General features: G+C 48.7%; 2 protein-coding genes across 11 annotated transcripts in view; both read right to left on the bottom strand.

The window, feature by feature from the left end:
• Positions 1 to 708, bottom strand: part of LOC124008391 (bromodomain adjacent to zinc finger domain protein 2B-like) — a 21,599-nt gene extending 20,891 nt beyond the window's left edge. For all 6 annotated transcript variants that reach the window (XM_046319638.1, XM_046319640.1, XM_046319641.1 and 3 more), the window contains exons 1-2: positions 492 to 708; positions 32 to 316 (exon numbers count right to left, since the gene is read on the bottom strand). In XM_046319638.1, the coding sequence (XP_046175594.1) occupies positions 32 to 316; positions 492 to 708 (502 nt within the window). The remainder of the gene's footprint in view (positions 1 to 31; positions 317 to 491) is intronic.
• A 55-nt stretch (positions 709 to 763) lies between these two features.
• Positions 764 to 15,000, bottom strand: part of LOC124008392 (bromodomain adjacent to zinc finger domain protein 2B-like) — a 56,119-nt gene continuing 41,882 nt past the window's right edge. For all 5 annotated transcript variants that reach the window (XM_046319645.1, XM_046319647.1, XM_046319646.1 and 2 more), the window contains 7 exons: positions 12,658 to 12,837; positions 6,982 to 7,191; positions 6,586 to 6,744; positions 5,073 to 5,272; positions 4,320 to 4,550; positions 2,481 to 3,050; positions 764 to 1,237 (listed from right to left, as the gene is read on the bottom strand). In XM_046319645.1, coding sequence (XP_046175601.1) covers positions 764 to 1,237; positions 2,481 to 3,050; positions 4,320 to 4,550; positions 5,073 to 5,272; positions 6,586 to 6,744; positions 6,982 to 7,191; positions 12,658 to 12,835 — 2,022 coding nt within the window. In that variant the 5' untranslated portion in view covers positions 12,836 to 12,837. The remainder of the gene's footprint in view (positions 1,238 to 2,480; positions 3,051 to 4,319; positions 4,551 to 5,072; positions 5,273 to 6,585; positions 6,745 to 6,981; positions 7,192 to 12,657; positions 12,838 to 15,000) is intronic.

Raw genomic sequence — 15,000 nt, 5'->3', positions numbered from 1 at the left:
CAGGCGTTTAAGGTGTGTTGCCTGCGGTTACCTGGGGGCATGGCCAGGGAGTAGGAGGAGGAAGGAGAGCTGTGATAGGCCAAGGCACTGGAGCTGGTGACGATGTTGGGCGTCTTGATGACCTGCAGGTTGAGCGGGGAGCAGCTGGTGGCTGTGTGATTGGTTGAGTTGCCCAGTAAGGAGCCGTGGCCTTTGGTTAGCTTGAGTGGGGTCTTCTCCCTCTTGGAGGCGGAGCCTGAAGATGGCAGCTTCAGCTTCGGGTCCTTCAGTTTGCCACCGGAGCCGTCCGCGTCGCTTTCCGAGTTACTGTCAGAATCTGAGAGGAGGGTACCAGAAAGAGCGGGGTAATCACTGGGAGACTCAGCAATGGTTGAATAGTGTTCACTATTGTACATTTACATTTACATTTAAGTCGTAACCCCCAAAATACTGTACACTACAAACATTGCATGTGCCTTCCATTAGGACGGTCAGAACGGTAGGTATCTAACCTGACAAGCTGTCATCCGAGTCCTCCTCATCATCCTCCAAATCATCCAGATCATCATCATCATCATCGTCGTCATCGTCGTCATCCTCAACAGAGTCATCCGAGTCCTTGCTGCTAGGGAGACCGGGGAGACCTGGGAGGCCGGCCTCGGCCCCTCTGAACAGGTCCACCAGAGACTGCACCAGGTGACTCTGAGAGAGGCCCTTCCAGGCTGCCATGGGGGCCAGGGCATGGGCCTGAACCTGGAGGTTAGGGGCCTGGAGCTTAGGGGCCTTAATCTTCCTGGGGCCCCCGGGCCGTGGCCGGTGAGGGTGAGGTAGCGGGCCTCGCCGGGGGGCCCTGAGAGGAGGCCAAGTGGGCCCTTCCGCCGGTGCTGAGGTTGACGGGCAGCGAGAGGGACGCCCCTGCCCCAGAGAGGTCCTTGTTGGAGTCCTTGCGGGGCTTGGTGATAAGGGCCAGCGGTGCGTCCTGAGCCGTGGTGCTTTGGATGACTCCGTTGGGGTGGGCAGCCAGGCCCAGGAGAGCGCTGGACAGGAAGAGGTTGGAGTGGTTGTTCTGGGAGGGAGGGGGGAGGGGAGCAGGGGGCAACTTGGTGTTTCTGCCACCGTCACACGGATTCTCCGAGGAGGACAGCTTGGGGGGCGGCAAGGAGGATGACGTCACCCCAGCAGCCTTCCGAGAGGTTCTGTGACCCTGCTGCTTCTTGGGCTGCGCCGCCGGGAACGTCTGGCCTTGCGAGAGTAAAGACTGGAACGGAGGGAGGGAGGGTGGGAAGGAGGGAGAGTGGGAAGGAGGGAGAGCGGGAAGGAGGGAGGGGGGATAAAACAAGGGGAAAGAAAAGAGAAAACAGCATAATTGTGCCAGCTGTCAATTTCCATCTACGTCGATTATTCAAGCTGGTGATGAAGCACAATGCCTGGCTCACTCTGTCTCACTGTGCCGAGGACAGAAGCCTGGAGACAATTGCGTATAACAAGGCAATAACCACAGGCATTGTACTAAGTAAAGAGTAAAACCGCTGAGAAGCAGCTTCCAGTTCCCGTATCTCACTTAAATTACTACAGTTATGAGTCTGTGAAAAGTGTTAGCGTCATGCATCTGGGTTTTTACTCTAAACGGCATAACGGCAGATTTTATAGAACGACAGTCACGTTTGGCGTTGCACCGTGTTTCAGCAAACACAGGTTAGGGCTTCGACATGTACATTCAACTAGATGTGATATCAAGTGAAACAAATCCATTTCACAGACCACGCAATACAGCAGCAGTTCCTGAACCACTGGGGGAATGCAGAGGCCTTTGGTTAAAAAATAACCTCTCCACCGGTAAAATAGACCAGGGGAGAAGACCAGATTTCCACTTCTAGCGGACCGGAGCAATAGGAATTAGCTTAATCAATTAACTACTATTTCAACCATTTCGACTACATGCGAGAAGTCCACAATGCACCGCAGAAGGTGATAAATATGTATATGTTCTATCTAGTTGTGAATGTGTTTAATGGACAGTAAAACGTTAATAAATACATGGAGTAGCTATATGTGCCGTCTGCTTTGCTGAGGTAATGAGGCCAAAAGCATTGACCTTTGGGTTGACCTTTTGGTTTACAGGCTGAGCAGCACCGCGGGACACCCAATCAAACGACTCAGACAGGACTGAACACTTCCCTCTCTGACTCCCTCTGGCTGGAGGCAGCCCTCTTCCTGCAGCTCAACTACAGCCTGTTACCATGAATACCGACAACCTTCTAACTGTGAAAGGAGAAACGGTTTCATGTTCGACCGCTTTTAGATTACTCAAATGAGGTGAAAAGCTAAGCTAGCCAGTAACCAATCCGTGGTATTATTTGACCATGGGGAAAAAGAGCTACTGTGTGAATAATGGGATTTATTATTTGTATTTATTTGATTGAGCCTTCCTTTAACTAGGCAAGTCATACTTGATACCATATCCCTTGCTAGTGGCTGGGCAGAGAGGACACTGGACCAACCTGTTTGAGCCTGAATTCGTTGATCTGAGAGAGTGATTCCTCCAGCAGCTTCCTCTTACTGGCCTTCCCACTGCCAGGTGTCTTCAGAGGCTTGGGCTGCTGGGAGTTGGCCATGGGCGACGTGAGGAGAGGGAAGGATTGAGGCGAGGAGGACAGGGGTACCGAGCGGGACAGGGAGGTGCAGAGGGACAGGGGCAGGTTCTGCGGCGAGGAGGGCAGGAGCTTGGGCGGCTTGGGGGAGGATGTGGTGCGTCCTTTGGGGGAGGTGATGAGGGGGATTGGAGAGGCAGACAGGGGTGATGGGGAGGTTTCCCTGCGGGGTTGGGTGAGGAGAGCCAGGGGCATGGAGCTGGCTGCTAGGCCCGTGGACTGGATGACACTGAGGTGCTGCTGGAGACCCTCCTCCCTGGGCCGGGAGGTCTGGAGGGACAGGGGGGAGCTCTGGGACAGGGTAGGAGGAGAGGGGCAGTGCTGTGAGGGGACCAGGGTGGGGGGGTTGGAGGGTAGGCTGTGGGGCAGGCTGATCCTCTTGTCTTGGGCCTCCTTCATGCCCGAGCTTAGTGTCCCGATCTGGGGAGGGAGGGGAGGAGAGGAAGCCCACTGTTAGCTCACCCTGGAGCACATCACAGACATAAGTATCTACACACTACCAGTACTACACACTTACTCACTACCAGTACTACACACTACCAGTACTACACACTACCAGTACTACTCACTACCAGTACTACACACTACCAGTACTACACACTACCAGTACTACACACTACTAGTACTACACACTACCAGTACTACTCACTACCAGTACTACACACTACCAGTACTACACACTACCAGTACTACACACTACCAGTACTACACACTACCAGTACTACACACTACCAGTACTACACACTACCAGTACTACACACTACCAGTACTACTCACTACCAGTACTACACACTACCAGTACTACTCACTACCAGTACTACACTACCAGTACCACTACCAGTACTACACACTACCAGTACTACACACTACCAGTACTACTCACTACCAGTACTACTCACTACCAGTACTACACACTACCAGTACTACTCACTACCAGTACTACACACTACCAGTACTACACACTACCAGTACTACTCACTACCAGTACTACACACTACCAGTACTACACACTACCAGTACTACTCACTACCAGTACTACACACTACCAGTACTACACACTACCAGTACTACACACTACCAGTACTACACACTTCCAGTACTACTCACTACCAGTACTACACACTACCAGTACTACACACTACCAGTACTACTCACTACCAGTACTACACACTACCAGTACTACGAGTACTACACACTACCAATACTACACACTACCAGTACTACACACTACCAATACTACACACTACCAGTACTACACACTACCAGTACTACACACTACCAGTACTACACACTACCAGTACTATTCACTACCAGTACTATTCACTACCAGTAATACCAGTACTACACACTACCAGTACTACACACTACCAGTACTACACACTACCAGTACTACTCACTACCAGTACTACACACTACCAGTACTACACACTACCAATACTACACACTACCAGTACTACACACTACCAGTACTACCAGTACTACACACTACCAGTACTACACACTACCAATACTACACACTACCAATACTACACACTACCAGTACTACTCACTACCAGTACTACACACTACCAGTACTACACACTACCAGTACTACTCACTACCAGTACTACACACTACCAGTACTACACACTACCAGTACTACACACTACCAGTACTACACACTACCAGTACTACTCACTATCACTGTACCTTCATTTTTTTCTTCGCCCGCCTCGCCTTCTCCTTCTCAGAGTTCCACACCTCACAATTTCCATCCTCTTCCTCGTCTTCATCATCGTCGTCATCATCATCGTCGTCCTCCTCTTCCCCTCCGAGGTCCTCCAGGTCGCTGCTGATGGCTCCGTCGCTGGAGCTGTCCGAGGAGGAGCCTGATTCGCTGTCACTGACCCCGGCGACCTCTGCTGGCTTTTTACTGGGCTTCTGCATTAAGGCAGAAAAGCCGTCAATCAATAAAGCACCCAGTGTACATTTTGACCACTTGATTTTTGTTTCTAAACTGGAAATGGAAAACTTAAAATGTTCAAAATAGACCCCAAGTCAAATAGTTCAGGCTTTACTATAGATATAGACAGGTTGGCATTTACCAACACAACCGACGTGTGCAAAGCTGTTGCCTTAGACTGTTGACATGTAAACTATATTTCATCTCCAAATGTTTATTGAAAACATAAATACAATTGTATAATGACCACTATATCATTTTTTGCCATATTAGCATTGACATGAAATCCAGCAAAACACCTCAAAACAAAACATGGGATCAATAACAAGATACAACGAGCTGAAACGAGCCACCTACGACATGGCAGCTTCTTGTCATTGTTGCTAGCTATCTGAGCGTTCAGAATCATAACAACGCGGCTTCCGCCCACATCGATGTGCGCGCATCACTTTCGTGACGTTGTCATCAGTAATCTAGAGCCACTACACCATTGAGCTGACCTGGTCTTTAGGTTTGTGGGGTACTTTCTCCAGCTGTAGCTCTGCTGTGTGGCTCTGGCTGTGAGGGCTGCTCCTGGGGCCCCTGGCCTTGGGGCCCTTAACAGACTGGGAGGCACCCAGAGATGGGGACGCGTTCATGGAGTAAGACCCCTGCATGGTTGGGGAGGAGACCCCACTTCCGTTCACTGCCCCGTTCACCCCTGAAATTGCACAGAAAGAGGCACAGCACACCGTTACACAGCATCTCAATCTCATCTGAGCAACGAGACATTGCGAGTAAAAACACTAAAGAAATATCAGGGGTTCTTCTGAATGCAGAAACAGAATAAAAAGCCTTGTGAAAATATAGATGTATGCGTATCTCATTTAGGCATGCTGAACATGGTGTGAGCACAACATGAGTGGTTTACATAATAAAAGATCAATTAAAAGATAGCATCAAAGATAGATTGAGAGAGAGAAAGGGTACAGAGAGAAAGAGAGAGAGAGAGAGAGAGAGAGAGAGAGAGACAGAGAGAGAGACAGAGAGAGAGACAGAGAGAGACAGAGAGAGACGGAGAGACAGAGAGAAAGACAGAGAGACAGAGAGAAAGACAGAGAGACAGAGAGAGAAAGACAGAGAGACAGAGAGAGAGAGAAACAGAGACAGAGAGAGAGAGAGAGAGAGAGACAGAGAGACAGAGAGACAGAGAGAGAGAGCAAGAGAGAGAGTGTGTGAGAAAGAGAAAGACAGAGAGAGAGAGAGAGACAGAGAGCAAGAGAGAGGGAGAGAGAGACAGAGAGAGAGACAGAGAGCAGAGAGAGAGTGTGTGTGAGAAAGACAGAGAGAAACAGAGACAGAGAGACAGAGAGCAAGAGAGAGAGAGAAAGACAGAGAGAGAGAGAGAGACAGAGAGCAAGAGAGAGAGAGTGTGTGAGAAAGACAGAGAGAGAGACAGAGAGCAAGAGAGAGAGTGTGTGAGACAGAGAGACAGAGAGCAAGAGAGAGAGAGAGACAGAGAGACAGAGAGCAAGAGAGAGAGTGTGAGAAAGACAGAGAGTAGAAGAAAATAAAAGCCTACACATACGCCATTAACTGAGACTGGAAGTCATTATAGGGTTCTCGACGGGAGAAATCTCATCACGGAGCCGGAGACTGCCGAGACTAGGGAGCCTCTCACTTAATCCCTGTGAACAGTTTCCACCACCTGCTTACAGGAATGATTAATTCATTCACATCTCTCGCAATTGCCAGAGGGGTAAAAAAAATAATAAACGTTGCGCTTTAAATACCTCACCCTCTTAAGGGTACCTTTTATTTCCTGGCGGTAAAATCATTTGCTGCTTTTGAACAGGTGTGAGAAGCTCCTTCACACTCTGTGCCAACATACAGGTACAATACAATACATATTTCCCCCTGATGAGCACAGGAAGTGTCGCAATTATCACCTTTGTTCTAAGTTGTTATTATCTGTATAGGTCAGAATGAAGCACTCGGAAGGGTTCGAGGTAAGAAGGATGGGCGTAGCTGTACCTTTGGGGAACTGTCCGTTTTTGCTGGGGGTCCTGGAGGGGGCTTGCAGGGGGCTGTGGTTCTGCTGGATGTGGGGGGTGAACATTGTAGGGAGGCCCAGGAACGGAGGGAGGAAGGCTGCTGCCCCCCTACTGTGGGCCTCTGCTGCTCGCCACCATTCTGATGAAGAGAGAGGACAAGGAGGAGGACATCGAAATGTCAGTGTCATTCTGTCTCATCCACTAACTTCAGTACGGTATATCAATTACAATCGCCTAAAGAGTAGTAGAAGTTAGCACACCCTTAAATACTGATTAGTCATGCTGTTTCATTCATCTGCTCTTCAGGTCAAGTAAATCTCCTGGACCCAATCATGTTACATCTGTCCAGGCGCCACACCCGGGCCCCTCCTCTTACCTGTCAGAGCCCCCAGCTGGGGGTGTGCGGCCAGGGCAGCAGACATCCCCAAGGACCCCAGAGAACCCAGGGACCCCAACGACCCCAGGCCTCCAAACTCTGGGCGTCCTGAGCTGGTGGTGTACAGGCCGAAGGCTGGGTGGCTGACCAGGGGGAAGGCACTTGACAACGTGTAGGGCTGCAGGTCGCTCATCGCCCCATACAAACGACCTGATGGACAAACAGTGCAACAACAAAAAAATATACATCAATCGAATGCACTTATTAAGTCCTTTAGACTTCAGTCGTCACATCAGCCGTTGCCACGTTACTCATTGTGTGTCTATTATTACGCGTTTTACTTTTCTATCATTTCTCTATTCTCTTTCTCTCTGCGTTGTTGGGAAGGGCCCGTGAGTCAGTGAGTCAGTGTCACTGTTAGTCCACACCCGTTGTTTACAAACCATATGACGAATAACATTTGATTTGATCAGCAGTTGTGCTTCTGTTTGGGGTATAAATGAACTGAATTGAATTCAGAGGTGACGCAAGGTTTCGCCGTGCCCTCGGAATACCCTGACTCGCTGGCTTCTTAGGTATTCACCCCTTCTGTGTGTTCAAGTTGAATGATGTTTCCTCTTCTCCCCCTACAGGTTTTCTGCTGGGTACGGTGATTGTTTTATGTATATTCAACAAGACATTAGGCAGCGTAAAGGACAAAGATTGCCCTGGATTGGGGCTTGACAGGATTACACATGCTGGTTTCAAACACAGAACAGAGCAGCTCAGATCGGAGTGACTGAGACAGAGACACTACTCAAGAGGGGAGACGCGCATCCTGCGTGTTCTAGATCGACGGAGCTCTAGGCTGTACTTCAGTAGGGGAGAGAGAGAGAGAGAGAGAGAGAGAGAGAGAGAGAGAGAGAGAGAGAGAGAGAGAGAGAGAGAGAGAGGCAGAGAGGCAGAGAGAGAGAGAGAGAGAGAGAGAGAGAGAGAGAGAGAGAGAGAGAGAAGAAGAAGAAGAAGAAGAAGAAGACAAAAAGAGCAATCACAGTCGACAACTCATGATATTTTCTGACGGGGAGCTGATTTGTTTAATTAGGCTACAAAGAGAACGTTCTTAGGGGCAGAGTAAAAAACTAAGCTGCGAGAAATTACCATAAGTATTCGAGTTTGTATTTACCAAGAATCTTGAAACTGATGCGGGCTGAGCAGCGGGACATTTGGACCGCTGGGAGTGTAATTGAAGTGTTTCTGCAGGTACTGTATTGGACTGATCCTTCCATGCTACTCCATTATGTCTATCACCATGCAAATGAAACGAGCTCCGATAGGCTAAATCAGTGGTAGAGCGAATAACAAGCAAGTCGCGGTCCTTCAATACATCAGTGTGTGGTGTTTGAGAGGCGTACCTGCGGTAGAGCCTGCTCCTAATACTTTCCTCCAAACCTTTTCTGATCTCAATTTCAGCAGCACACTGCTCCAAAAAAAAAGAGGAATACTTCAACACGATCGTCATCAAGCTTTCCCCTAAACCTGAGTACAATCATTTCTGGCAGGGAAACCGGAGTGCATTGTCTCCTCGCACAGTCAGATGCAATTGGGTCTGAGCATATTTCATGCAAATTCAATTTCCATTACAGAAGGGTGAGAGAGAGAGAGAGAGAGAGAGAGAGAGAGAGAGAGAGAGAGAGAGAGAGAGAGAGAGAGAGAGAGAGAGAGAGAGAGAGAGAGAGAGGCTGGTAGAGGGAGGGAGGCTGCGGCGGGGCGAAGCCGAGCTCTCTTTGAGCCAGGTAATATGTATGCATAAAAAGTGATGACAGGAGATTTAAAGTGTTATTCACTGAGCTTGTGAAAATGTCAACCTACAACACGCCCAGTGAGCGCTGTGTGAGTGTGATGCCCCCAAGTCCGACAAAATCAGATGATGGAGTTGAGACGCACAGAACAGAATCGGAACATTTGCGCCTGCCTGTCTGGCTGTCATAACTGAGAAAAAAACTAAACTAAGCATAATTAGACCTAGGCTAAAGCACTTTCATTTTGCGTGCACTAAAACAGCTACATATAATCAACAATATAGTGATGGGAGCATGAGGTGAAAATACAATGTTGAGGGTAAATTGCTGAGATGATCAAGGGAATCGAATTAAAATGTCCATATAGCATCATATTACATAGCATAACTGTCTGGTTGCTTGATCCTGAGTTTGCATTACATTATCTCACTTACAGAAGAGAGGAAAGTGTTCATGTTCCAACTCTTCGACAGTAGGCCGGACTGTGCACCGACAATATCATTAAATGTGCACAAAGGGCACCGTAGGCCTAATGCTGGGAGCATCTTTTCAATTTAGGACTAACGAAATGTAAATGTGTGATTTCCCTAGAGACAGATTCCTAAAATGGCCTAAATGCCATCACCATATTGTAAACCAGTAATATGGAAGTCTAAGGAGATTGAGGAAGACATCACAATAGGCTAATAAAAAAAGTTGATTTGCATGTGGGAAGTGGAGTTTAAATGCTTAGTGGGAGGTGGGGAGGGAAACAAAGAGTGCCAGCCAGCGAGCCACAGGCAGAGTGGTGTGGTGACACATGAGAAAATGCCCTTTGAGTCGGCTTCAAGGCCCTCGTCTTCGCAGTCTGCTGCACCACGACAGAGGAGAGAAATACCTTGTGTACTTCATTAGAATATGCTGAATATGGAGTGCCTTGCCGTGCCAAAGTCAGCTAGCAGATACGGAGACAAATGACTGAAAGTACAAAACACAACCCCCGAAAGGCCAGCAGCAAGCAGCCACTTCCGTCGCGTCTCCCTCCCGCCAGAACCCCGCCCGTCACTCTCGCCTCGACCGACCTTCCCCGAGCAACAGAGTGACATCTGCAAATGCCTTTTCAATATTAATGCGCTTCCAGCTGGAGAATCATTTCATCAGAAATTTGGAGAGAAGAGAGCAGCAGAGCAGAAATACAGGATTACCTGATATCCTCTCACTCTCTCTCTCTCCTCCACCCTCCTCCTCCACTCTCTCTCTCTCTCTCCTCCACCCTCCTCCTCCACTCTCTCTCTCTCTCTCTCCTCCACCCTCCTCCTCCACTCTCTCTCTCTCTCTCTCCTCCACCCTCCTCCTCCACTCTCACTCTCTCTCTCTCCTCCACCCTCCTCCTCCACTCTCTCTCTCTCTCTCTCCTCCACCCTCCTCCTCCACTCTCTCTCTCTCTCTCCTCCACCCTCCTCCTCCACTCTCTCTGACAAACTCACTGCATTCCAAAAAAGCGCTGGGCCCTTTTTTTTTTCCATGTTCGGAGGATGCTAGCCGAAGGGGGATTAATTTGTTGTTTGCTGCAGTCAATCAAATTTCCATGGACAGATTTAAAGTTAATTGCATCCGTGAGCCGATCCCAGTAGGAAAGACTGCTACATGCGCCCGGGCTTTTTCAAAGTGATATCCTCATCAATGACACACTGCAAGCCCCCCCCCCCCCCCCCACCCTCCCCCATCTCCTTCCACCACTGTTCTTGCTCACCGGAGATTTCTTCAATGTTTTTCTCAAGTAGTATTGGCAGGTTGGCAAAAGACCTTGAATGAATTCCTCTCTCTCTGATCTGCTGATACCTCTGCGACAAGAATCCGCCACAACATTAAAATAGTTCCAACTACATGGAGGAGTGTTATTACTGTTCAAATGGCTCCTAGTTACCGAGTCTGGAGTCACAGCCACATGTTCCATTAGCACAGAGTGGCTATTCCTTTAATTGTAACTAGTGTAACTAGTGTAGGTGGCAGGAAGACGAATTGACCTTCTCCATCATGTTCCAACAGCTTTAGAAGCGCGTTGAACGAGTACTGTTCGTCAGGCGATGACAAATGAAAGACTACAGAAATGCATCTCAATATGAAACCAAAACAAAGCTGTGGAATGAACCACATGTGAAAACAATTCAACCAGTAGTCATAAAACAATGTAATTGCAATGTAGACTAACAATTGGGGCTCTGCACTCAATTTAAGCATTTCAACATAAAAATAAATACATATTTAACCTTTATTTAACTAGGCAAGTCAGTTAAGAACAAATTCTTATTTACAATGACGGCCTACCGGGAAACTGTGGGTTAACTGCCTTAAACAGGGGCTTAGCGACAGATTTTTACCTTGTCAGCTCAGGGATTCCATTCAGTGACCTTTCGGTTCCTGGCCCAACGCTCTAACCACTAGGCTACCTGCCACCCACATCAGTGGGTATATAATAGGTATAGTATATATAATTCATAATTAATATGAATCCTCCTCGTTAGATTCCGCTCCGCGCGGGAACAGGACGTCTCATATGAAAGAACTCTTGCTTGGCTTGATCGAGCTCGGCACAACTTCAGAGCTAGAAGCCTCTCCGCATTTCACCTGACGCTCGGCCTAAAATCACTTATCTAGACAATCTGAGAACAGGTTATGGCGCAGAGGGATACGGGCCATGTATAATGCATGAGAAGACGGCCTCATGGCTGCTTCATTGAAGCAGCACAGGGGGGGAGAAGAGAGAGAGAGAGATAAATACTGGGGCCTTTATTTTGCCACTTTTCTTATAATGAAAGAGAAAGACAACAACTAGTGCAGTGCGAAATTTGCATGCTATTTGCTGGTCAGTGTGATCTGTCGACTCCTGTGTGTGTGTGTGTGTGTGTGTGTGTGTGTGTGTGTGTGTGTGTGTGTGTGTGTGTGTGTGTGTGTGTGTGTGTGTGTGTGTGTGTGTGTGTGTGTGTGTGTGTGTGTGTGTGTGTGTGTGTGTGTGTGTGTGTGTGTGTGTGCGTGCGTGCGTGCGTGCGTGCGTGCGTGCGTGTGTGTGTGTGTGTATTCCTCATGCTGCATAATGGCTCTGAGACCACAATTAGAATGCAGAGAAAGGGCCTGGGTGTTTGGAGCTGGCACGAAGACACTGAGTGGCTGACAGACATGTTAAATCACGCAGGCACAGCCTGAGACACACACACACACACAAATCAGTGGTGCAGCCACCTAGCAAGAGGTTGTCAGGAGACATGGGCGAGCATATCTGTGTGTATATGTGTGTGTTCCGTATTACACAAAAGAGGCTTTCTAATTGTTTGAGCTTCATTAATGCAGCAGCCTTTCAGCAGCAACCCAAGCTGTCAGAGGAAGGCAGAGTCTGGGAGAAAAGGTGTTTTCACAGGCCTAACAATAACTACATCATTAATACTGGGGGGGAGTCAGCAACGCATTAAACTCATCCTTCCTCGTGTTGAAAAAATGATAACTTTGAGTTAAAGGTGAATCTTAAGGTTTTTTAGTTTCTACACCACTCATTACACAGTACACAGCTAATATGCTTGGCAGTAGTTATGGAGGGGTTGTTCTATTCTATATATACAGACAGTGGTTATTAACCAGTGTCTCTGTAAACCAGTCTCTCTATAGGAAGTGTAAAGTGTGTGTAAAGTGTGCATTTTGTGTATTTAGTCATGTGCAGTTTAACAGGGTGTTGACCGTGTGTGTGTGTGTGTGTGTGTGTGTGTGTGTGTGTGTGTGTGTGTGTGTGTGTGTGTGTGTGTGTGTGTGTGTGTGTGTGTGTGTGTGTGTGTGTGTGTGTGTGTGTGTGTGTGTGTGTGTGTGTGTGTGTGTGTGTGTGTGTGTGTGTGTGTGTGATGCACGGCACGGAGTGATGAAGCAGTCTTACCAGAGGTGCTGAGGGTAGATCCCAGTGAGGCTGCAGGGCTGTGGGCCAGACTGCTCTTGGAGTGGGGAGCCGGGGAGGACGAGGAGGAGGAAGAGGAGGAGGAGGCAGCAGGGGAGGAGGTGCGAGCGGTGGGCAGGGTGGGGGGCGCGGGGGAGGCCAGCCGCTCTCCAGACTCCATATCTGTCAAACACAATCCAATCAGCACCGTTACAAAAGCAGAGGAGAGAGAGAAAAGAGAGAAACACACACACACCCCGCTGCCCGCCACACCACACACACCCCACACCACCTCCCATTCAGAGCTCATGGGCCGGGGGCGGGGGGGTGGTGCAGGCCAGTGGTGGAAATGTCACTAGTTCTTAAGGAGGGGGGTTGGTGTGGAATTAGTGACCATTATCACTTTAACATGACAGTAAATGACAATTGTTCAGCTGAGAGGGGAGAGAAGAGGCTGTCTGACATTTTGGACAGACAAAACACACACATAGACTTTCTTTCTCACACACATAGTTCACACATGCACAGAAGCACATAGCGTGAATCTCTATTTGATTTACAAGAGTGTTCCCAGATCTTTTTACACACAATGAAACAGTCCACCCTCTCACAGTGTAAAACAGTCCACCCTCTCAAAGTGTAAAACAGTCCCCCCCTCTCACAGTGTAAAACAGTCCCCCCTCTCACAGTGTAAAACAGTCCACCCTCTCACAGTGTAAAACAGTCCACCCTCTCACAGTGTAAAACAGTCCACCCTCTCACAGTGTAAAACAGTCCACCCTCTCACAGTGTAAAACAGTCCCCCCTCTCACAGTGTAAAACAGTCCCCCCTCTCACAGTGTAAAACAGTCCCCCTCTCACAGTGTAAAACAGTCCACCCTCTCACAGTGTAAAACAGTCCACCCTCTCACAGTGTAAAACAGTCCACCCTCTCACAGTGTAAAACAGTCCACCCTCTCACAGTGTAAAACAGTCCCCCCCTCTCACAGTGTAAAACAGTCCACCCTCTCACAGTGTAAAACAGTCCACCCTCTCACAGTGTAAAACAGTCCACCCTCTCACAGTGTAAAACAGTCCACCCTCTCACAGTGTAAAACAGTCCACCCTCTCACAGTGTAAAACAGTCCACCCTCTCACAGTGTAAAACAGTCCACCCTCTCACAGTGTAAAACAGTCCCCCTCTCACAGTGTAAAACAGTCCACCCTCTCACAGTGTAAAACAGTCCCCCTCTCACAGTGTAAAACAGTCCACCCTCTCACAGTGTAAAACAGTCCACCCTCTCACAGTGTAAAACAGTCCACCCTCACAGTGTAAAACAGTCCACCCTCTCACAGTGTAAAACAGTCCACCCTCTCACAGTGTAAAACAGTCCCCCTCTCACAGTGTAAAACAGTCCCCCTCTCACAGTGTAAAACAGTCCCCCTCTCACAGTGTAAAACAGTCCCCCTCTCACAGTGTAAAACAGTCCCCCTCTCACAGTGTAAAACAGTCCCCCTCTCACAGTGTAAAACAGTCCCCCTCTCACAGTGTAAAACAGTCCCCCCTCTCACAGTGTAAAACAGTCCCCCCTCTCACAGTGTAAAACAGTCCACCCTCTCACAGGGTAAAACAGTCCCCCCTCTCACAGTGTAAAAGAGTCCCACCCTCTCACAGTGTAAAACAGTCCCCCCTCTCACAGTGTAAAACAGCCCCCCCCCCCCCCCCCCCCCCCACAGTGGATGTAGTTAACAGGCAAACTAAAGCCTTCACAGTTCCACTTTCTTTCAGCCCTGTACAAAACATACAGAGGGCTTTCAAAGACTCCTCTAAGACCCAATAGGCTTCTCTCGGCTGTGGAACTATTGTGCTCCCATCCATTAACAGCCTCATAGAGAACAAGCATTACTGACAACACTGGCGCAAATAAACCTCCGGAGACAACGGCAAGGTTAGATGATTCCACTGTCGCTTATTTCTACTCCATTATTCCCTCCTACCCACCTTCTCCTACACAAACATTCAGGCAGGCAGAACACACACACACACACACGCTCTCGCACGTACACACGCTTTCTCACACATGCATACACGTGCCACGCACACACACAAAATCTCTCCCATATCACACGGCCCCTGACTCTCTCCTCTCTCCTTCCGTTTTCATCCCTATGCCTGACACTAATCCAGGTAGGAAAATCCCCTTGAAAAGCACAGTTTGCAGATTGTGTTTTACAGGCTGCCTTTCATATTGTGTCATTACACATAAACAGTCTGGCTTAGTCCCCCTCCTCTCTCTCTCTCCTCTGCAGCAGGCGCAGGGACACTGATTAGATCTCAGAGACAAAAGCTGCTATCCTCTGAATATC

This window comes from Oncorhynchus gorbuscha, linkage group LG21 (genome assembly GCF_021184085.1).
Source record: "Oncorhynchus gorbuscha isolate QuinsamMale2020 ecotype Even-year linkage group LG21, OgorEven_v1.0, whole genome shotgun sequence".
NCBI lineage: Eukaryota > Metazoa > Chordata > Actinopteri > Salmoniformes > Salmonidae > Oncorhynchus > Oncorhynchus gorbuscha.
Note: the sequence above shows the minus strand (reverse complement) of the source record. Positions and strands in the feature narration are given on the sequence as shown.